The sequence below is a fragment of the Phyllopteryx taeniolatus genome, chromosome 12 (genome assembly GCF_024500385.1).
Source record: "Phyllopteryx taeniolatus isolate TA_2022b chromosome 12, UOR_Ptae_1.2, whole genome shotgun sequence".
Lineage (NCBI taxonomy): Eukaryota > Metazoa > Chordata > Actinopteri > Syngnathiformes > Syngnathidae > Phyllopteryx > Phyllopteryx taeniolatus.
In genome coordinates this window covers 5,230,331-5,254,142 of record NC_084513.1, presented here as the reverse complement: position 1 = coordinate 5,254,142, position 23,812 = coordinate 5,230,331, and the positions used below count along the sequence as shown (strand labels likewise).

The following is a 23,812-nucleotide window of genomic DNA, read 5'->3' as shown; positions in this document are numbered from 1 at the left end:
ACCATACGACATGTATGTCCTGGCTGGTCCACACCACTAAAGTAGGCAATCTGGGGTTTCCATAGCAACAGCCCTAGCGCTTACCATTACAAGCCAAGTGTGGCATCCACATGACTCTTTAGGTCCGATTATTGCACATTGTTCTTTAATTGAATGGGCATTTGTCATTGATTGGTCAATCGATTACGAAGGAAGTTCATCACCCAGCAGTGTGTCATTGCTGGAGCGGTCGCTGTTTGTCGAGCAGATGGAATTGTTTCGTGACTGGCAGAAAGGAGCAGCCATGAGTTTTTACTTGCCTATGACATCATGCTTCCGTTCCATTCATTCGCTTTTACGCACTTTTAATACCCTTCAACGTAATGTGTTTCCGTGAACATGAAAGGCATGTAGTGCTGTAAAAAAAAAAAAAAGTATTACCCCCTTCTGAAAATCTTTTTTTTTTTTTTTTGCAGTTTCCCCACTTTAAAGTTTAAGATAATCAGACAAATGAAAATATCACAGATAACCCAAGTAAAACATAAAAGGCAGTTTTTAAATGGTGATTTTATTTATTAATGGGGGGGAAAAACGATTCAAAACTACCTGGCCCTGTGTGAAGAATTGCCCCCCTTGTTAAATCATGAATTAACTGTGGCTCACAATTTTTTGCGGGGAAAACTGAGTTCATTTTCACTGACCACACTCAAGCCTGATTACCTCCAGAACTGTTCAATCACGAAATCACTGAAATAGAACCTGCTTGACAAATGACTGTGAATATTCTTATTCATCCAGGTCATTTCATTCTCTGGGCATTGAATTGATTGCAACTGGACTGTTCTGGTCGTCTTCGAAGACATTTCGCCTCTCATCCAAGAAGCCTTAATCAGTTTATGCAGCAAGGCTTAGTTAGGACGCGCTATCCTGTGTTGGTGTGGAAAAACTCAATATCAACTATTTATTCTCTAAGTTGGAGGCACACCCCAAGCCACGTGTGGTAACGTTTCCATTCAGTTTTAGAGTAAAAGTGGGGCTGCCTAACGGTCAAGGAGGCCGCGTTATTTGTTGGAGGCAGCATTAATTGAGTTTCTTTTGGCATGGTCATAAGTCACCTCCTCTGTTAAGTGATGGTTTTTCCCACCTTAACGTAGCTCATTTTGGTACCGGGAAAAAGAACATCATAGCACCAGTTAAACGTGGTGGCTCTTGCGGGCCACATGAAATGATGTGGCGGGCTGGATCAGGCCCCCGGGCCATGAGTTTGACACCTGTGAGTTATTGTATTCAATTGACCTAACGAAATGTTTTTGTAAAGAGAATCAAGTCTCCCACAAACGTAAACGTGTTTTTTGAAAAACCTAGAATACAGGTTTTCAAAAACGACAATTTAGTCATGAAAAAGCCTATTACGCGCATTTCTGTAACGATTAAAGTCATTTTCAGTCATTTTGATGACAATGAAGTATCAAAGACAAATGTTTTCCAAAAACATCGGTTTGGAATCTTTATTTCACCTAAGGTAAACAATTATGATTGAAGACAATGTAACCTGTGTCTTCTTACACACATCAAAAACAATGTAGTCTTTCACAAACCTAACATACATGTTTTTGTAAACATCAAAGACAATTCTTGAGCCTTTAATGAACCTAACATACAGTTTGATGAACATAGGGCGCACCGTATTAGAAGGCGCAGGCATGGTAAAAAAATACCAAAATACTTAAAACATACGGTAGCATGCATGCACGCTAAAACAATGTTTTTAAAAAGGCAGCGGGAGCAAAACTCGGGAGTTCGGTTGTACTTTATTGAAGTATTTCAGAATGTACTCACGTTATTTGAACAGCTGGGCAAGTTCTCCATCAAACACGCCGGGTTCGAGTCAGTCTCGTTGCCCTGCGAAAGCTCGAACAACAGTGCAAGCAGACACGTTAGCCGCAGCATCCGCAATCCATTCGCAGCTTGCGGCGTAACTCGCCCGGTGCTGCCTCCTAGTCTTGGTAAAGATGTGTTCGCCATCTGTCATCCATGGCTCCCACGCCGCTCGCAACTTCACTTTGAACGCCCAGTTTACAACAATGTCCAGCGGTTGGAGTTCCTTCGTCAAGCTCCGAGTTATTGCACTCAGTCGAATGGTGACTGTAGAGACGCTTCTCCCGGCTGTTCTTTGCTCGAGTTTGTCTTCCAACTCGGGCCACCCTCGCCTTGTTTCCGCGGAAACTCAGCTTGGTCTTCTTGACTTGGCGAAGCTCGTTTTCCTGCTTCCTCCACTTGCGAACCATGGATTCGTTGGGCTTGAATTCTCTCGCGGCTGCTCGATTCCCATGTTCCTCCGCGTAACTGATAGCTTGCAGTTTAAACTGTGCTTCGTAAGCGCCTCTCTTCGTAGGTGACATTTTCGAGGGGGCGGGGGGGGGGGAGACACAATCCGATGTTGTTTTGCACAATGCACATTCCGGAAATGCTCCCAGTCAGTCAAGCAGTAAAAAAAAAAACAATTAAAAAAATAATAATAATAAATAAAAAACCAGCGCTATATAACTACTGGGGGCGTGGCTTTAGCGTCCTTGTTAGCAGCGTGTCGGCAGGAAATGCTGAAAAAAAACAAAAAACGTGAAGCGGAGCGCTCATCACACAACATTTACAGATTTTGGAACTCTGTGCACACATAAGGCGTGCCGCATTATAAGGCGCCCCGTCCATTTTGGAGAAAATTTAAAAATTTAAGACTTTTAAGTGCGCCTTATGGTCGTGAAAATACGGTATACTGTAGTGCGTTGTGTATTCTTCGTGCACAACGTGTGCGTGTGTTTGTGTGTGTGTGCGCGCGTGTGTGTGTGTGTGTGCTTAGCCCAACCCCTCCATTTTCATGTTGATGACGATGATGAGCTTGAGAAGTTTGTCTTTGTTCAAAGTTTGTTGGTCATCTCAACAGCACAGGTCTTATTTGCTCCTTCAGCTTTTCAAATTGTATTTTTGAATTCATTTAAAAAAAAAAAAAAAAAGCCACACGTTAAATCAAAGGACTACTTTTTATTGTTATTTGTTTACTGGACTGGACAAGACAGGTTAGTCAACATTCTTATTCAATTAGTAAATAGTTTAGAATATCATTTAAAGAGGCTATGTAAAGTAAAAAGTAAGTTAACTGTAAATGCCTCTGAATGTGTGAAAATACATATTTGGCACCATTTCTGATTCTTTATTTCTGAAACAATAACCCTTGACCTAGCAGCAAACTGTATTTTTAACACTCATGCTATATGGTATCAGAATCAGAATCATCTTTATTAATAGTGAACATATGCACACTAAATAGTTCCTCTGCATTTAACCCATCAAAGCAGTGGATTACCCATCAAAGCAGTGGACATAGCAAACACACACTTGTTAGTGCCACACACTGAAGCAGGGGGGCAACTGTCAGATTTCGGGTACGTGAATTTAGCGGACGCCCACCAAAATCGCAGTTTCTCATTGTTTCGCAAAAGGTAATCCTTGTTCTTTTCAGATTACATTGTTGGGAAATCCCTTTACCACCTCATCTTTGTATTTTTCAATTTGGTTGAGATTTTCAGTGGTTCTGACAAAGATGGAAAAAGTGGCATCAAAACCCTTCATCCTTATCCAATACTAATAAGTATGTGACTAAAAATTTCAAAATTCCTTTATATCAAAATAGACTATCATTGGATAGAGGAGTGTTAACCGAATAAAATGAGCCCTAGTTTGTAAGAATCGGATAAGGATTGATGATCACTTTTTATGTTGAAATGTTCCCCAAATCTTCTGACCAGAAATCAATGTAAATCATTAGGAAATTTATGACCGGAACCCATGACTCTTTGGTATTAAAAAAAATAATAATAATTTTTTTAAAACGCCCGGAAGGTTCCTATTAGCTGAGATGGAAATGTGACGATTAAAAAGCTCCATTTTCAGATTTATCAACCGCTCGAACTTTTTCATTATTAGGGTCCTCAATCCTCACTGAGACCAATTGCATCGCTGGAATTATGTCAAAACTCCACACAAAACAAGAATCAAGTACATGCAGGTTTTAGGTGGGCGAATCCTATGAACCGAGGCGGTAAAGGGATTTCCCAACAACGTAATCGGAAAGGAACAAGAATTTACTTGTGCGAAACAATGAGAAAACACGATTTTGGCGGACCGCCGCTAAATTCATGACCACAATCCAGCACAGCAAAATGGAAAGAAAATGGCAGCCGTTTTTCTGGATTTAGTAACATACCTCCAAGTCTTACGAGGGCTCATTTTACCCGTGTACCACTCCTCTTTCTGACTGATTACATTTCTTAATTTTGAATGAATGAAATGAATTAATCAACCAATTATTGAATTATATAACTGAATAAAAACAAAAACTTAAATGAGTAACGAACATTTTAACTAATTAAATAATAGTTAATTCCCATTTTATTCTGTATTATAACTATATTTTTTTATCCATCCATCCAATTTCTGTACCGCTTATCCTCACTAGGGTCGCGGGAGTGCTGGAGCCTATCCCAGCTATCTTTGGGCGAGAGACGGACGACACCCTGAACTTGTCGCCAGCCAATCGCAGGGCATATAGAAACAAACAACCATTCGCACTTACAATTTAGAGACTTCAATCAACCTACCATCCATGTTCTTGGGATGTGGGAGGAAACCCACGCAGGCACGGGGAGAACATGCAAACTCCACCCACGCGGGGCCGGGATTTGATTCCCAGTCCTCAGAACTGTGAGGCAGATGTGCTAACCGGTCGGTCACCGTGCCGCCCTATATTTTTATATTGAATCAATTCGATCAATTACCAATAATATACTTAGATAAGTGAATAAAAGGCAAATAATGAAGAATAAAAATGTTAAGTAGTTTGATACGAATAAAATAATTTATTTCATTCATTCATTTAAAAATGTCATTATTTAGAATTACTTAACCAATAATTTATTTAAAATAAACAAAACATTGTTAAATTCATACGTGTTTAATTGTATGAATAGTCAACCAACCAAACCAAAAAATAAATGAAAAAATTACATTTAATGAACACATTTTTGAAAAAAGTTAATGCAAAATATATTTGTGACTGCTTGTCATGGAAATGCTCGTCGGGCCAGATTAAACAATTTAGGGGCCCCTGTACTTTGACCGCCCATGAATTAGACTTGTCCCAGTCTGAGCTGCAGTGTGTCTATCATCAATGCACAAAATTTGCGCCGACGCAGATCAACGCAAATCTAAAGTGTGTGAGATTACATATATGTGGCAGGAGAATGTTAAGAAGACACATGACTGACTTTGTGGAAAAGCAATATTGTTCAATCAGAAATTAATCTGGCAAAACCTTAAATTTGGTTGGGCCTCAATATTGATGGGATCGCTGGGAAATAGACAAGCCATGTTTGACTCAGGTTAGATGAGACCGGCAGAAAGTCACGATTTAGCCTACAAAACCTTGCTAGTGAGCAGGTTAGCTTCACAGAGTTTGCGACTGAGTCGGAATTTCTCTTTGAAACCGATTGATGAGACATTCCTTCATCCCAGGCTCAATTTCCTCAAGAGTTTTCACATAAACCCTGGATCAAAGCAACTGTAAGAACTTTAAACTGCTACAATGTCTTTTTTGTTGTTTTTTTTTAAACAAAATGTCACCACACAGCCACTGAAGACGACTACATTCGATGTTTAGGTTTTGTTCGTCTTTACATATATAATATCATATTTGTATAAATAAATGATACACCTGTTTAACTTTTGTCCGAAGACACCAGCCATAAAGAAAACATAATTTAAATTTTTTTTTAAAGTTTGGCTTAAAATAATCATGTCATCAAACCGAAGCCGTGCTCGCTAGCATAGCATACACAAAAAGTCAGCTATCCCGTTTTCCGGGTTTGGTCACGTGACGTTCCACATATCGCTGATTAGCACACGTGTGAGGAAAATATTGACGTTTATGATATTGTATCTTGGACGAAGTACCAAAGACGGGGGCAATCTCTTCCAATGCAAAAACAATTATACCTACAGTTGACCGTAATTGCACAAAAATATCTCCCCGACACTCTTCTTATTTCATATACTGTTAAAGATTGTTAAAAAAATAGTTTCACTCCTCTTCCTCACTTCCTGCCCTCCGACTCAGTCATTTTGTACATTATTATTATTATTAATTATGATCATCATCAATGTGTGACGATCGATGTATCACGACTGGAGGGTTGCTACAATGTCTTTTAAACTACATGTAAATAATTATATTGCAGATAACCATATATTAATTGATATCGATGTTGATTTTTCGTAATTGCTTTTTTCTTCGTTGTTTTGAAAACAATTTCCGAACTTTTTCTGTGAGTCGCCTGACTTGGAGGTACGACAGCACTACCCGGTGGCTCCAAATATAAATGCAGCGCAACCGATTGCATCGTTTCAGCTCTCAGTGGGGATATTGAACCACTTTGTTTTCTTTCAAACCTCTCGTTTGAGTTCTACTTGGTGGATGAAAGAGCTAAATCAGTAACACTCACTGGCCACTTCATTAGGTTCGCAAGCTCAAGACGTCCAATACAAAATGCTCACTTTTGATTGACACTGCCACAGAACTATTCCTTCAATAATAATATGTATGTGTATATTGGAATACATATCTCTTGATGACATCATGTTGTCTTCTTATAGTCACTCTGTTTTGGTCATTGCCTCTTGTGTAGCTAAATAACGGGAATATTAGGAACCGCAAATATGTCTTTTGGGGTATAACATCAGAGACAATTTGAAGATTTTGACAGACTTTACTAATTTTTGTACACATTAGACATAATCTAGTCTTCGGCAAACCAGAAGACCATTGTGTTTAACCAGTAAAAACAATGTACCGTATTTTCACGACCATAAGGCGCACTTAAAAGGCTTCAATTTTCTCCAAAATGGAGGGGGCGCCTTATAATGTGGCGCGCCTTATGTGTGCACCGAGTTCCAACATCTATAAATGTTGTTGTGTGATGAGTGCTCCGCTTGACTATTTTTTTGTTTGTTTTTTAAGCATTTCTTGCCGCCACGCTGCTTACACAGGGGAAAAGCGGACGTGGCTGAGGACAGGGGAAGGGTACGTGTAGTAGGACGCTAAAGCCACGCCCACAGCAGGTATATAGCGCCGGGGTGTCTTTTTTGTTTTGTTTGGTTTTTTTTTTTTACCGCTTGACTGACTGTGTGCATTGTGCAAAACAACATCGGTTTGGCTAAGGACCCCCGAAAATGTCACCTATGAAGAGACACGCTTACAAAGCACAGTTTTGAACTGCAAGCTATTATTCTGGCCACCCCGTTGCCAAAATGTCTCCTTCAAACCAAATTGGAAGTTTTTCAGTCATGGCCTCCTGAGACTTTAGTGGGTCCGATCATGATAGACATGTCTGCTAAGTTTCATGTTCCACGGTGAAACTGGTTTCAGATGCAAAACTTTCAAAAGAATAATCTTATTTTTACGAGTAGATTGTTGGCCTACAATTTCTGCTTCAAACTAAAATGGAAGTTTTCCTGTACATTTTCAAGTATGGAAGTTTTCCTGTGCATTTTCGGGCTTCCTCAGACTTTTTTTTGGGTCTGCTCATGGTAGACACGTCTACCAAGTTTCACGTTGCAAAGTGAAACTGGCTTCAGGGATGAATAAAATAAATAAATAAATAAATAAATAATGTATTAGGCGGCACGGTGGCCGACCGGTTAGAGCGTCAGCCTCACAGTTCTGAGGACCGGGGTTCAATCCCCGGCCCCACCTGTGTGGAGTTTGCATGTTCTCCCCGTGCCTGCGTGGGTTTCCTCCGGGCAGTCCGGTTTCCTCCCTCATCCCAAAAACATGCGTGGTAGGTTAATTGAAGACTCTAAATTGCCCGTAGGTGTCAATGGTTGTTTGTTTATGTGCCTTGGGATTCGATGGCAACCAGTTGAGGGTGTACCCAGCCTCCTGCCCGATGACAGCTGGGATAGGCTCCAGCACGCCCGCGACCCCAGTGAGGAGAAGCGGCTCAGAAAATGGATGGATGGAAATAATGTATTATCGCCAGTAGACTTGTTGCCTAAAATGTCTGTTTCAAAGCAAAATGGAAGTATCGTGTGCATTTTTGGGCAGAGCTTCCGGAGACATTTTTTTGTGGGTCTGCTCATGGTAAACATTTCTACCAACTTTCATGTTCCAAAGTGAAAGTGTCTTGAGGGGCTGTCATTTGAAAAGATTGTGGCAGGGTGTGACTTTGCTGTTTCTTGTTTCTAAAGTCTCTTTGCCTCCCCCTGCAGGCCATCATGTCCTGGGGGGCCCTGTACGCCCAGCTGGGCGGCGTCAATAAGCATTCGACCAGCCTGGGCAAGATCTGGCTGTCGGTGCTATTCATCTTCCGCATCACCATCCTGGTGCTGGCCGCCGAGAGCGTGTGGGGCGACGAGCAGTCCGACTTCACGTGCAACACGCAGCAGCCGGGCTGCAAGAACGTGTGCTACGACCACTTCTTCCCCGTGTCTCACATCCGCTTGTGGTGCCTGCAGCTCATCTTCGTGTCCACACCAGCCCTGCTGGTGGCCATGCACGTGGCCTACCGCAAGCGTGGCGACAAGCGCACCATGCTGTCATCCAACGGCGCCGAGAAGCCCAGCGACGTGGACCTGGAGACGCTCAAACGACGGCGGCTTCCCATCACCGGCACGCTTTGGTGGACGTACACCTGCAGCCTCTTCTTCCGGCTCATTTTCGAGGGCGGCTTCATGTACGCGCTCTACTTCATCTATGATGGCTTCCAGATGCCGCGGCTGGTCAAGTGCGAGCAGTGGCCCTGCCCCAACAAGGTGGACTGCTTCATCTCGCGGCCCACCGAAAAGACGATCTTCACCATCTTCATGGTGGCCTCCTCGGCCATCTGCATGGTGCTCAACGTGGCCGAGCTGGGCTACTTGGTGGGCAAGGCGCTCATGCGCTGCTCGAGCCGCCGGCGAAACAGGAGACTGTCGTACAACCACAAGGAAACCGTGATGCGGGACAACGCCGCCTTGCATAACAAGCAGAATGCGCTGCTGCTCTCCGCGCCCTCCTCGGACTCATCCACACGCAAGACCAAGTGCTGAAGGAGACCGCCCAAACAGAACGCTACACCGGAACGTCGTGGCTGTTTCAAATATGAGCCCGCACGTCTGGTCGAGATGCTTCCAGAACCTCAACAACTTAGATGGATCATCTCGTTACACTCAAAACGATCAATTCCTACGCAATATTGTCGCCACGTTTAATCAACAATACAAAAGTGTTGGGACACCCCTCCATTCATCAATCAGTGCTTGGATATTATTGATTGCATGCTTCCCAACAGCACTACTTTAGGCTCTGAAAAATAAAATATTAAAATGTTTTGAGACTAAAACACCATGGCTTCAGGAAACCTACATTTGGCCACAAAAAAATACAAACCTCATTTCCAATGAAGTTGGGATGTGCAAGACATAAATAATCATGACACTCACCTGTTTTCCAACTAACCTGCTCACCTGTGGAATGTCAACCATCAACTTTCCCATACTTTTGTTGCCCCTGAGCAAGCTTTTTTGGAATGTGCTGCAGGCATTAAATTTGAAATGAGAGAATATTTGCACAAAAACAATCATGTTCATCAGTTTGAACATTAAATAGCTTGTCTTTGTAGTGTATTAAATGGAATATAAGTTGAACAGGATTTGCAAATCATTCTGTTTTATTATTGTTTGACACAATGTCCCATTCATTGGAACTGGGGTTTGTATTTTACACACAAAATGCAATATTTGGACACAAAAATGCAACAATTGACAACAAAAAGCAGCATTGTTGCACAGAAATGTTATTTCAGGTCACAAAAAAAATCTATATTTCGCCAGCAAAGTAGTTTCCCACAGAATTGCAATATTTTGACATTACAACACAATATTTGGTGGCAAAAAGATTACAGTAAGTGATGAAAAAGTTATGTTGTGCTACTAAAACACTTCAGGAAACACATTATGCCACAGAAACATATTTTGCTTAAACTGGCCACCTTGCCAGACAATGTTATATTTGGACACAAACGTGCAATCAAAAAGTGTTAACATTTGTGCACAAATATGCAATAGATGACTACAAAAAGTTGCCTTTGTTTATTTATTATGAAAAGTTTCTCGTTTTCTTTCTGGACTGCAATATTTTGTCATTAAAATACAATATTTGTACATAAAAGGGTGTTCAGGAAATCAGGCCACCAAGCATATACTATTTTGATATATTTTTTCATATATTTGGACAAAACATGCAACACTTGTCCACAAAAGGTAACATGCAGTATTTGTCCAGATGGTATTTTCCTACAGACATGCGACATAAGTAATTAAAATGTTATGCTTCTAAAAAAAAAATGTTGTCCAGGAAATCAGGTCACAAAACATATTTTGATGAAAGTGCAATATTTGTGCACAAAAATCCTACAGTTGACCACGAAAAAGGTAAATTTTGGCTCACAAATAAAAAAGCTTTTTACCGTCACCAAAATGATCTGCGATTCGCCCATAGGACTGTAATATTTGGATACCAAAGTGCAATTTATAACTGACGACAAAAAAAATTGATTTTTGGCACAAAAAGGCTATTTATTGTCACAAAAGTGAGGTATTTGTCCAGTAAAGTAATACAGTAGTTCACCACGGGAATGTGTCAAACTTGCAATAGTTGACCATAAAAGGTTAATGGTAGTATTTTGGCATCTAGATGTTATACTTTCTAGATGTTAACCAGTGACATTTACCATGCTCACAAAAAGGCACATGGAACCACAAAAATATTGTATTGTGTATGTCAACGCCCCAAAGGAACAACTGTGAGTGGTGTTCCTCAGGGAAACATTTGGGTCCACTTCTTTTCTACCAAAACCAAAGGAATGCATGCAACACTTTTGTCCACGGGGTCCAAAAGTTGGTTCTGGTCTTCCTTGTTGGATCAGAAATAACAAGTACAAGTCGAGCTCCTGCTGTCTTTCAAACAATTGATTTAAAAGAGAGTTTCAAAGATATGTGCTTAAAAAGGACAAGAACATGACTGCGAGTGTTACGTGACTTTTGTTCATTTTTTATTTATTAACTCTGGTATGATGTGTTGCTTATTTTGTCACAGCTGAGTGTTTTTCTTGATTTTGCTACACTGACATCTAGTGAATTTATGATGTTTTTGAGAATGCTGCTTATTTACACACAAACTTGTTTGTCGCTGCATTTTTGTGACATAAAATTGAAGTGTGATTGACCCCCCCCCCCCATCTTAATAATGCTAACTAGCAACATAAAATGGAATAGATGTCAAACGCTAAAAAGCCTGTATTTGACTTCCTGTGTCAAACTTTGACCATATATATATATATACACACACACACACACACACACACGATTTCCCCAAAATTAGAATATGATGGAAATGTTTACTTATTTCCATAATTCCATTCAAAAAGTTATAAACTTTCATAGATTATAGATTCAGAGCCCACAATTTAAACAATTTCAAGTATTTATTTTTAGATAATTTGGGCTTCCAGCTCATTAAACCCATGGCATCAGGAATTCAAAAAATTAGAATACTGTGAAGAAATCACAATTTACTTCTTATTTTTTGGAGGGGGAAAAAAAAAAAATTGGTGTCACATTAAAGCAATCAAAATATGGTACTTTCAAAACTATGTTAATCTTCCAATACTTGGTTGGGAATCTCTTTGCTTGAATCACTGCCTCGATGCACCGTGGCATTGAGGCAATCAGCCTGTGACATTGCCTAAGAGTTATGGAAGCCCAGATTTCCTTGGTGCTTGCTGTCAGTTGTTTTGGGTCTGGTGCCCCTCATTTTCCTCTTAATAATACCCCATAGATTCTCAATGGGATTTAGATCAAGAGAGTTGGCTTACCAGTCAAGCACTGTGATGGCATGGGCATCAAACCAGGTTTTGGTGCTTCTGGCGGTATGGGCAGGGACCAGGTCGGAAGATGAAATCTGCATCTCCACACAGATCCTCAGCAGAAGGAATCATGAAGTCCTCTAAAACATTCTGGTAGACTGTTACGGTGACCTTGGATTTAAGAAAGCAGTGTTTACCAACACCAGCGCTGGACATTGCACCCCAAATCATGACTGACTGACTGGATATTTCACACTGGACCTCAAAACAGCTTGGGTTCTGTTCTTCACCCGTCTTCCTCCAAACCCTTGGACCGTCATTCCAGAATGAAGGTATATACACATTTATATACACACATACATATAAACATATATGCAAATAAAATAGACATTTCCATACCGCTTAAACTCACGAGGGTCCCATGTGTGCTGTAGCCTATCTTAGTTGACTTCGGGCGAGAGGCGGGTTTCACCCCGAACTGGTCGGCAGCCAATCGCAGGGCGCATATGCGCAAGCAATCATTCGCACTCACATTCACACCTAAGGGCAATTAAGTCTCTTCAATTAACCTACCATGCATGTCATTCGAATGTGGGAGGAAACAGAATACCAGACTCCACACAGGGAAGCCAGATTTGAACTTGTGACCTCAGGAGAGAGAGACAAACACACACACACACACACACACACCCACACTTTAGAAGACAGGCATGTAATGAAGCTAGCAGGAGAGGTCCTTGCAGAGAGATACTGCCCCTTAGTGTCCATTAGAGATGCTGGTAGAATTCAAACGTATGTGGTCATGTAAAATAAAACTAAAGTAAAACTACTCAACTCCATAAATAATGTTTGCTTGTCATGATCAAATTGGTAAATTTTTTGCCTTATGATTCTAATCGGTGGCTCGCTTAGCAACATGTTAAGCTAACATATCTAAAGTGTTCCACTAGTGCGTGTGTGTCTGTGCTGTATTGTATCAGCTTTCATCGCTTGTCTTATTTTAGCGGCTGGCAGCACGCTAATCGCAGCAGACTTGACACCTCCCGTTGAATAACAAGAGGAACCTTCTCTTTGTCCTCTCAGCTCCAAGAATAAATGCTGCGCCCCCCCCGCCACACACATGAGAAAGGTGTGGGGATCATTACACACATTATGTAATAATTCATGCCAGAATACGGCTGTATAAAATCAAGTACCAAGACATGCAGACTGTTTTTACAAACATTTGTGACAGAATGGGTCGCTATATTTTGTGTGTGTGTGTGTGTGTGTATATATATATATATATATATACACACACAGTATCTATATATATATATATATATATATATATATATATATATATATATACAGTATCTATAGTAAGTAATGCATGTATTCATAATACATTGTTGTAATTATATCAATGTATATTTATTTTTATCTGATTAAACCAATGCTTTTAATAATACAATATATAAATATAAATACATTTTAAAAGTAAATAATTTCTAAATGGGGTATCATTGACTCAAATGTTTTATGAATGAAAATAGACAAATTATAGTATATAAAAGAATTCAAATATTCAAAAGAATCAGCAAAAAAATATTAAGTGAACAATAAAAGTATAAAACGTAATGATCTTTTTCGACAGTTTTATGCAAATTATGAAATATTTTATTCAGTATCGTTTTTTTTCATTTTAACTTTTTTTATAAATCACATATAGGTGTGTTTGTCACTTTTTTGTTTTACCACAATATTTGAAAGCTGCTGCTGCTATTTTTTTAATGTCATACTTCTTAAAAATCTATTTGCTTAACTCCATTTTGTAAACTTATTTCATACGGGTAGACATATTTAACATTGACTTCATGTTTTATCTGTAATATGACTGTGCACTATTTTTGTTTTATTTATTTTACTTTAATATCTTAAAGCTAATAACTTGTTTTATTTTTCATGATTCTATTCTAACATTTCAAACCTGATATATTTTTTGTTATTTAATATCGTACTTTTATTTTATTTATTTATGTTTACAGTTTTAGGGTATTTTTTTTCTTACTTTTGGTGCTTTTTGGGTCCATTGTAATTTACACTTAAACGTACCGTCAAAGTAAACCACTTGTTTCCCTTACAAAAAAAGTTAAAATAATAATAATCGTGGGTTTTCTTTCTTCTTGCGCACCCTGGAGTCGGTCACACCCGTGGAGAAAAACACTTGCGAGCAGGGGCCGCGCACAGACGGACGAGGGCGTGCTTTAAAAAAAAAAAAAAAAAAAAAAAAATTCAAAGGGTGTGGGGGGTTGGATTGGGGGGCGGGGGGGAGCTTTCTCCCGGGGGCACCCCCAAAGCATGTGAGCTTTTGCCGTGCACTTTAAAGAGCGTCCCTTCTGCTGTGTCAAGGTACGAGCACATCTATGCTTTCTTATTCACACGCAGTGAGCACATAATATATGGATTATGATTGCATTCTAATCATCATCATCGATGTGATTAGTACACACAAAGCTAACAATGGTGCTTGCTCTCTAGTAGCCTCTGCCTTGTCACTTTTGTGTGCATGTGTGTGTGTGTTACCTTTACATTTTTTGGTACTTTTTTAGAACTTATCCAATTTTTCAAATTGATTAACCTCATAAGTACTGCACTGGAAATTTACAGGATCTAATTTTAGTAATTTAATTTGAATAAAGGCAGAACCAGGCCACAGAAATCCTTTTTAAACGTGTTTTTAGGTTACATTATGTTAATTTTCATCATTTTTGCTTCGCAGGTGTGGAGAATATCAAGAACTCCAGTCCATGGATTTATTCGCTTTAATACAACGACATTTTTGTAAGTTGATCCTCTTATTTTTAAATAACATTTTAACGGGTTTTTCATGGTATTGTAGCACGTTACATAAGACATCAGCATCCAAGTTGAAAAAAAATGACCCTTATCAATCAGAATAAAAGGATTTATTATTTATATCTTTTGAAAACGTTGTAAAAAGTTAAACAAGGGCCAGCCTACATTTCAGAAATTTCTGGATTTTTGTATTTTAAATACATTTTTTTTCACCATTTTCTAATGTACATGATGAGCATTATGGGTTGAAATGTGATTCGAATTTAATTCAGAGGCATGCATACATGAGTCCTGCAGTTTATTTTTTTAAAAACAACTTATTGTACTGTAATTTTGGGTCAAATTGAAAGGGGAAAAAAAAAAAATATCTACAATTTTGTCCACAAACAAAATGGATACAATTTCTTCAGCTCGCCTCATTTTGTTTTATTTTGTCATTTATTTATTTATTTATTTTAATTGGTTTAAATAGATTTTACCTTTTATTTTTTAGAAAATTTACAATGGTTTTTACTTTAAAATTTTTAATACATAGTTTTTACTTCATATCTTGTAAAATTAGTTTTAAATTAGCATTACATTACATTTTACAAGTAATTTATGTAGAATTTCTTTAATATTTTTATAATTTGTATTAAATGTTTATTTTTACTGTTGTCTTAAAAGAATTTGTGCTCAACTGTTTCATTAATTATGTTTCAGTTATTTTTTAATTGCCATTTTTCTCTGATGCAGTGGGTGAAATTACCGGGAAAAAGACATATTTAGGATATAAACTATTCTGCTGGCCTTAGTTTGTTTCCTTTTTATTTTATTATAAATATATTTTGTAATTACTCTTTCACTTGCATTTATTCTTTTTTGCGAATTAAGCATGCAGCAGGTCACAGTGACGTGTAACAAACACCAGGATTATTATGAACAAACATCTCTCCAAATGGCCTCAAACTTTAACACCAACAAAAATGCACTTGATGACTTTGACTGTACACCAAAAGTGATAAAAGTATCTTTGTTCATGCAAACCAAATTGCATCATTAGCATCATATCTTGTAACTAAATGGCCCTTTTCTTTACTATGATGACTAACTTTAAGCATGAACAAAACTGAACATTTAGATGATTTGGAGTGTTTAAATGTGGAGTCCACCAAAAGTGATAAAAGCCTTCTTTGAGCATGCAAACTAAAATTTAATAAAATGTATCATTCTTAATGCTGAATAGCCTTTTTGAGGGAGAGATGGTTCTTTAATATTTATTATTGCTCATAATTACAATGAGGCATGGACAGTGAGCAACAGGTTGAAAGGAGGGTGCTGTCACTATTTGTTCCCGTGAGTGTGTGCGTGTTTTGCAGCGTGATAATGTTGATCTCAGCAAATGCCTGCTGCCCAGTGGAGCAAACAGGTGAGCGAGCAATGCCCACCATACAGAAGAGGAGCGAGAGAGAGAGAGAGAGAGCGAGAGGTTTAGTACAGTAGAGTAAATGAGCAGCAGCCTCCTTGTGTTGATGATGTTTACCATAAGCAATGTCAATAAGCTGATTTTTTTTGCTTTGACTTGCAAGCAAAACATTGAGATAGGAGCGTTACATGGTGGCATTGAACTCAAGTCACTTGACAACAAGCAGCAGTTTGGTAGATCATGAACCATTCTTCTAAAAAGAGGCTTCAAACTGTGTAATGTCACTCAAGTTAAACTGTACTGTCAAACTAACAAAAAACAATTACACATTCTGTATTTAAAACAGCCACATAACTTTGCTGTTCCGCTAGCTTAATGCTAACACACAGTGCAATAGACAGGGTAATGAATAATCCTTCAAGCAATGGCTATTTGAACAATTAGTGGAGCAATACAGCTAAATAATATAACAACACTTAGTCATATATTCTTTATCCTCTGTGAAGAATGACTAATATCACTCCAGTTTACTGAGCCAATTACAGTAGTTGTGAAAGTCTTCCTCGTTTGTCTTCATGACTGTTATATACTGCTTCCCGGCAGCCAAGTCGTGCACACCAGAATTGAATTTTTTTTCTTTTTACATTTAATTAAACTGTTATCACTGTTTTATAAAGTACAATTTTGTAGTGCTATTTTCTTTGCTGAAGAACACAAAAAAAATAATTTTTTTGGGCAAGGCTGGAACGGATTAATGGCATTTCCATTAATTTCAATTGGGAAAGATGATTTGAGATATGAGTGCTTTGAGTTACAAGTATAGTCACATAAGTTAAACTCATATTTCAAGACACCACTGTAATCAGTTTAAACCTTTTCCAAAGATACAAGTTCAATCCGTTTGGTAGAACAGGTTTAGGTGGACCTCCAGAACATTCTTAGCTACCCCCTACTCCATTTCTCTTCCAATCTACACCCTGGTAAAATAATTTGAACCCTGCCCCTGAACTTCTAGCCTTACTGCATTTCCACCTCCTCTCCTGGACACACAATATGTCAAACTTTCTCCTAATCATCATGCAACCAAATCCTGACCTTTTCCTGTCATAGTCCCAACATTCAAAGTCCCCACATTCAGTTCTAGGCTCTGTGCTTTCCTCTTCTGTTTCTGTCTGAGAACCCACTTTCCACCTCTCCTTCGTCTTTGACCCACGGTAGCTAAATTTCCACCGGCGCCCTGCAGGTTAACGGTGCCGGTGGTGGACGTTAACCTGGGCCACGACCGATCTGGTATGGTATTCTTTGGATGAACGCTCATATTTGTTTGGCAAAGTTTGTTAATGTGGGCTTGGGACCGGCCTACAGTTTTGAATTGGCTTGTGCCCCCAATAGGGCTGAATTTGCTGTAGGTATAAACAATAAGGACTTATTCAATTTCTCATCATATGAGGTTGCAGTACTTTATTTTTGTTCCCATGCATCCAGAAGATAAAAGAATGAGATTGTAGGATATGACTTTCATTTCTTAGATCCAGACCACATAGGTGGACCGCCTTGTAATTTGTCAGATCCTAGGTAGAAGTGATTTCACAGGTGACAAAGCCTTGGCGTAGGTATTAAAAAAAATAAAAAAATAAAAATAAATAAAATAAGTTAAACTCTCCTCAAATGAGTTTGTAGGACTTTATTTTTGTTCTCTTGGATCCAGACGATGAACCTCAACCTCTTTGTAGCTCACAAGATCCTAGAGTATGGCGATTTCACAGGTCACGAAGAATTGGTGGAGGTAAATACAAAAACTAAACATTCCGACGAATGACCAATTTAAGGAAATTATGTTTTGGAACATTATTTGGTTTCTTAGCTCCAGAAAATGACGGTTGATGCCTTTGTAGCTACTAAGATCCTTAATGGTAATGGTCCAGTCATTGATCTCCCAGGTGACAAAGCCTTGGTAGCAGTCAGAGTGTTCTAAAAGCTTAATCTCCCCCTCTTCTAGACACTACGTTGTCCACAGGCTGGCAATCTTGAAGCATGGGTGACTGGAGCTTTCTTGGGCGTCTGCTGGAGAACGCCCAGGAGCACTCCACGGTGATCGGCAAGGTGTGGCTGACAGTCCTGTTTATCTTCCGGATCCTGGTGCTGGGCGCCGCCGCCGAGGACGTGTGGGGAGACGAGCAGTCAGACTTCACCTGCAACACACAGCAGCCCGGGTGCGAGAACGTATGCTACGACCAGGCCTTCCCCATCTCGCACATCCGCTTCTGGGTCCTGCAGATCATCTTCGTGTCCACGCCCACACTTATCTATCTGGGACACGTGTTGCACATTGTACGGATGGAGGAGAAGCGCAAGGAGAAGGAGGAGGATCAGCACAAAGCCAACAGATTCCAAGCAGAGGTGGGGGAGTACCTGCAGACTTAAGTACTAGGACTTGGGAACAAAAACCATTCAGGATCACGGTTAACTCTCATGAGATGAGATGTTGGTATCTTATTTGGGATTCCCAAACAATGAAAGACTGAGTTCCTTTAGGTACTCATATCCTGATTTAACAAATGACAAAGCCTTGGCCGAGGTAAAAAACAAAAAACATTTAGACTGTCAAATTTCATCAGATGAGCTTGTAGGATCTTATTTTTGGTTCCCTACTTCCAGATGATGAAAGTTGATCTCCTTTTAGCCATTAAATCCTAGATGGTTGTGTTCCACGCACTAATTTCATTTGTGACAAAGCCTTGGCGGGGGTAAAAAAAAAACAAAAAACAACAAACATTCAGACGAATTCCAAATTTCATTAGATGAGGTTGTAGGATCTTGTTTTTGTTCCATTGGCTCAAGAAGATAAAATTATACGTGCTTTTAGCTCTTACAGTCCAGATGATACTGGGTCAACCATTGATGCCACATGTGAGAAAGCCTTGGGAGAGGTAATAACTTCTCAAACTCAGGTGCCCGGAACACCTCACCAGGGAGGCGTCCTGGAGGCATCCCAAACAGATGCCTGAGCCACCTCATCTGGCTCCTCTCAATGCGGAGGAGCAGCGACTCTACTCTGAGCCCCTCCCAGATGACCAAGCTTCTCACCCTATCTCTAAGGGAGAGCCCAGACAACATGTGGAAGAAACTCATTTCAGCCGCTTGTATCCGGGATCTTGTTCTTTCGGTCACGACCCAAAGCTCGTGACCATAGGTGAGGGTAGGAACGTAGATCGACCGGTAAAGCGAGAGCTTCGCCTTTTGGCTTAGCTCCTTCTTCACCACAACGGACCGATACAAAGTCCGCATCACTGCACACGCTACACCGAAAAAGGTAAAAAAAACAAACAAAAAAAAAAAAATTTTTTTAAACTATTAGGACTAAGGCAAACTCATGACATGAGGTTGTAGGATCTTATTTTGGTTCCGTTGGATCCAGAAGATGAAAGGTGGCCTGGCCTCATTGTAGCTAGTTCTACTCATTGATTTTACAGTTGACAAAGAATTTGCTGATGCAAAATCCATTCAATTAAGGTGAACACTCATGAGATGAAGTTGTATGATCTAATTTTGTTTCCCTAATTCCAGAAGATGAAAGTTGGCCTACTTATAGCAGGTGTATGTAGTGGTCTATTAATTGATTTCACAGGTGAAAAAGCTTTGGCAGAGGTAACTCAAGGGCCTATCTCACTGGCCTGGAGACGAGTTTGCGACCTGACAGCGACCAAGGAGACAGCAGAGACATCGCGGCGACGTCACCGCGAATTGGTGAAGACGTCTCCGTAATGTCTCCCAGGCGAATTGGTCTCAACGAGACGTCGCCTGCCAATCTCTGCAACATTGCGGGGACTTCCGGGAGAATTGGTCTCTGTGAGACAGTGAGATAGGCCCTTGAGGTGAACATTGTCCAGTCCAAGATGTCCCCGGCCTCTCGCTTTCTGGTTGATTTCTTGCAAAACTGGCACTTCAGAGGTGTAAGAGGTCCTGACAATCACCTTAAATACCACCGTTGTTTAGCCCCTAATACTACTTTCAATGCAAAATTCTATATCGAAAGCCATAGAGAAGCCAGGATTAAGCCCCTTTCACCCAACCTTTCCACAAAATTGTTGTATCAGAGGCATAGAGTAGTTTCAAGACCATTTCAAAATAGTGATTGTGTTAGTGCAGCTCCTCAAGTGCAAAATGGCTAATGTGTGAATATGTTTTGTGACTGAGCAAGAGTGTATGACTTGACTTGTGATTTGCTTAACTCAAGTAATGACTTGACTTGCTTAATTTATGCCACAGTAACTTGGGACTTACTTGGAACTTGGTTAAGACTTATACGATTTCCTGCAACCTCTGCTTCCAGGAGGAAAAGGAGCTGCTGTTTAGGAGCGGCGGTGGCAGTGATGGAGACCGGGTCGCCAGCAAAAGGGTGAAGCCCCCGATCCGGGACGAGCACGGAAAAGTCCGCATCCGGGGGGCTTTACTGCGCACCTACGTCTTCAACATTATCTTCAAGACCCTCTTCGAGGTGGGCTTTATCCTGGGTCAGTACCTCCTGTACGGGTTCCAGCTCCAGCCCCTGTACAAGTGCGCCAGATGGCCCTGCCCCAACACGGTGGACTGCTTCATCTCACGGCCCACCGAGAAGACAATCTTCATTATCTTCATGCTGGTGGTGGCCTGCGTATCGCTTTTCCTCAACCTACTGGAAATCTACCACCTTGGTTGGAAGAAGCTCAAGCAGGGCATGACCAACGGAGCAATGTTGGAGCAGCAGTCGGTGCGCCGCCCCACAGGTTCTAATGCCCCCGAGCCGCAGTGCTCGACCCCCAGGACCGGAGGCGGCTACCCTAGCAAGTACACGGACGTGACAGCCGGGAGTGGGGCCTTCCTGCCCCGGGCAGAGTTTAAGATGGACAACATGCAGCAGGAGGAGGACCTCCGGCAGCATGGGCCGGCCGCCCACTACTACATCAGCAACAATAACAACCACCGGCTGGCCGCTCAGCAGAACTGGGCCAACCTGGCCACCGAGCAGCAGACTCAGGAGATGAAGGCCACCTCCCCTACTCCCTCTTCCTCCTCCTCCTCAAACCAGCTGCCCATGGCGGAAACCGCCCCTGGTGGCACTCCCATTACCATGGGGACCAGTCAGAGTACCTGCAGCAGCCGGGGCTCCAAGGTCAACGATTTAGGTGATAGCTGCTTGACCACCACCACGGTAGAGATGTTCAAGCCCCGTCTGACCGTCGCCTTGGACCCTCGGCGGCTGAGTCGGGCCAGCAAGAGCAGCAGCGTTCGGGCCAGACCCGATGACTTGGCGGTATGAGCCCCACTCCGGGCCACTGACCCCAGAAAGAAACGTATCCTGACGCCAGAATGACGTAAGGGAAATAACGAAAGGTTGTGGTGACCAAGTCCCTTTCACACCGAATTTCGGAATTGATGCATCAGAGGTGTAACGGTAGAGCCGGTGTTCATTTGCTTGTTTTACACGGAACGCACCGAAGCGTGACATTGTGGGTTAACAAGCTACCCTCTGATACTATGAAGCTGGCGAATTCCCAGGTTGACTTATAGCCCGTGCCTTTCACGTAAACCCCAGTGAAGTAGGACATTGACGAGTCTGTGTGCTTTAACGCAACAAAGTTTTAAAATTCACACCCCATTCCCATAATTGCTTTACGCACCACCGGCATTCTGTCTCTGATACTTTCTACATGCTATGGGTAACTTTCACATGGGACAGTGACGTCCCTGGGAAAAGCCACCTTTGATTTTCAGTGTGAAAGGGACTATGGACTCTTTTGGGGAAGATCTAGTTGTGTTTTTTCTTCTTTTAGCTGCACTGAATGAACTCGTGTGTGCCTGGTTTTAAACTGGTACCCACAATGCACTGCAGCACCCCTCTCACAGAGCGAATGGATGGCCCAGAGTGGGGTTCTAAATAGCTAACATGTCACGTGACACAAAAAGATAACACAGCCTTGGTTTCGTACGAGGCACAGCGACATTCTCATGATGCCCCTCAACATTGGTTTGATTGAATTACACTTAAAACAAAATTAAACAAAACACTGACATTTTCAAAAGAAATCTAGTAGAGTTGCCATTTGGCCAAATTCACAAACACCCAAAGAGTAAAGTAAGGCCAAAAAACAACAAAGCACCAAACTTTAGTTATAAACCGCATCGTTATTGTCAGTTTGTGCCAAAAACAAGACAAAATGCTAACATTTTTCGAAAACTCAATTCAAGTTGCCTTCATTCACATCCTCCCCAAGTGTAAAAACAAAAACAACTTGCTGGATTTTAATCAGAAACGACACACTTGTCAGTTTGCGTCAGAAAACAAAACAAAATGCTAACATTTTAACAAGAAATCCAGTCATGTTGGGCTCAGTTATGACCACCCACTACAAAAATAACCCAAAACAACAACAAACGACTTAATGTCAAATTATAACGAGAAATAAAACTAAATGCTCACATTTGAACAAGAAATCCAGTCAAGTGGGAAGTTGGCTTCATTCATGAACGCAAGAAGTTCCAAATAAACCCCCAACACAACAACACAAACCTCTTTAGACACATCACAGAGTTGTACTCATAAATGACATACACCGCAATTTGTGATGGAAAACAAAATGCAAACATTTCAAAGCGAAGTCCAATCAAGTTGCATTATTCAAAAGCGTAAAACAACCCCAAATAAAACAACACACTTAATTTGACTCATAAATGACATGCATGTCATTTTGTGATGCAAAACTAAACAAATTATTTTTAAAAAGTTAGCTTCATACACGGCTTCACAAAGTGCAACAAAAATAAAACCATTATACACACGCACAATACTTTCACAGCCACAAGCGTCAGTTTGAAAAGAAATACAGCCAAGTTGTCAGTTCATTCACTTCCTGTTTTTAAACCTCATGTATCCCAAACAACAGAAAACACAAAATATGACTCAGAAATCACACTTGTCAGTTTTTGAAGGTAAACAAAAGGCTAATATTGCTTTCATTCACAACATCCCAAAGAGTAAAACAACCCCAAACAACAACACAATTCTACTCAAATGACATACTTGTTGAGTTTGATGCAAAAATAAAGAAAATAAAAAGTTGTTAGCTTCATACACAGCCTGACAAAATGCAACAAAAACAAATGTACACCCAAAACACTTACGGCTGCAAACTGTCATTCAAGCGCTATCATCAAAGCACTACCTGTCATCTTCAGAGGCGTTTTCACAAAAAGATGGTACTGTATGCGTTAATTTCACATTTTCTCATTGGAAAAATGACAACAAAAAAAAACATTCTTACAGTATTTTGCATTTTTTCCTCCAGTTTACATTTTGGTAGTTGATTTGCACATGTAGGAAACAAAATGCTGATATTGCTAAAACTAGAGCGAGAGAGTCCTCAAAGGAACAAAATATTTTTAAAAAATGTCTTAACATCTCCTCACACCAAAGGCAGAGTTTTCAAGAAATAAAAAAATAAATAAAAATTAAAGTTATTTATCTTAAGATGAGAGAAGAGTGTGTTCACGTGAGTGTGTGTGTGTGTGAATGACCCTTTTGTAAAGTTGATGTAAATGTTCATTTACCTCAAATGTTTACAAAACTGTTACTAAATAAAACTTTTTTTGTACCAGA

At 40.4% G+C, this 23,812-nt stretch overlaps 2 protein-coding genes across 6 annotated transcripts; both read left to right on the top strand.

The window, feature by feature from the left end:
- The first annotated feature begins 2,533 nt into the window (after positions 1-2,533).
- Positions 2,534-9,714, top strand: gjb8 (gap junction protein beta 8). Of its 4 annotated transcripts, XM_061792965.1 has the most exons (4): positions 2,535-3,053; positions 4,493-4,758; positions 7,049-7,149; positions 8,299-9,714. In XM_061792965.1, exon 4 carries the CDS (start codon positions 8,305-8,307, stop codon positions 9,115-9,117), a length of 813 nt encoding a protein of 270 aa, XP_061648949.1. In that variant the 5' UTR covers positions 2,535-3,053; positions 4,493-4,758; positions 7,049-7,149; positions 8,299-8,304; the 3' UTR covers positions 9,118-9,714. The 4 variants fall into 4 exon arrangements, with proteins under 4 accessions (XP_061648950.1, XP_061648949.1, XP_061648948.1 ...); XM_061792964.1 differs by lacking the exon at positions 4,493-4,758; XM_061792966.1 differs by lacking the exons at positions 4,493-4,758; positions 7,049-7,149 and having other exon boundaries at positions 2,534-3,053.
- A 4,528-nt stretch (positions 9,715-14,242) lies between these two features.
- On the top strand, positions 14,243-23,812 carry gja3 (gap junction protein, alpha 3). Of its 2 annotated transcripts, none has more exons than XM_061792834.1 (4): positions 14,243-14,324; positions 14,695-14,756; positions 18,176-18,576; positions 20,510-23,812. In XM_061792834.1, exons 3-4 carry the CDS (start codon positions 18,211-18,213, stop codon positions 21,473-21,475), a joined length of 1,332 nt encoding a protein of 443 aa, XP_061648818.1. In that variant the 5' UTR covers positions 14,243-14,324; positions 14,695-14,756; positions 18,176-18,210; the 3' UTR covers positions 21,476-23,812. The 2 variants fall into 2 exon arrangements, with proteins under 2 accessions (XP_061648818.1, XP_061648819.1); XM_061792835.1 differs by lacking the exon at positions 14,243-14,324 and adding an exon at positions 14,342-14,438.

Coding starts and splice junctions, on each gene's coding strand:
- gjb8 (XM_061792963.1), top strand. CDS start 7,862: ATGCGTGGTAGGTTAATTGAAGACTCTAAATTGCCCGTAGGTGTCAAT. Junction 8,171..8,298: donor TTTTTGTGGGTCTGCTCATG/GTAAACATTTCT, acceptor CTCCCCCTGCAG/GCCATCATGTCCTGGGGGGC.
- gja3 (XM_061792834.1), top strand. CDS start 18,211: ATGGGTGACTGGAGCTTTCTTGGGCGTCTGCTGGAGAACGCCCAGGAG. Junction 18,577..20,509: donor CCAACAGATTCCAAGCAGAG/GTGGGGGAGTAC, acceptor CTCTGCTTCCAG/GAGGAAAAGGAGCTGCTGTT.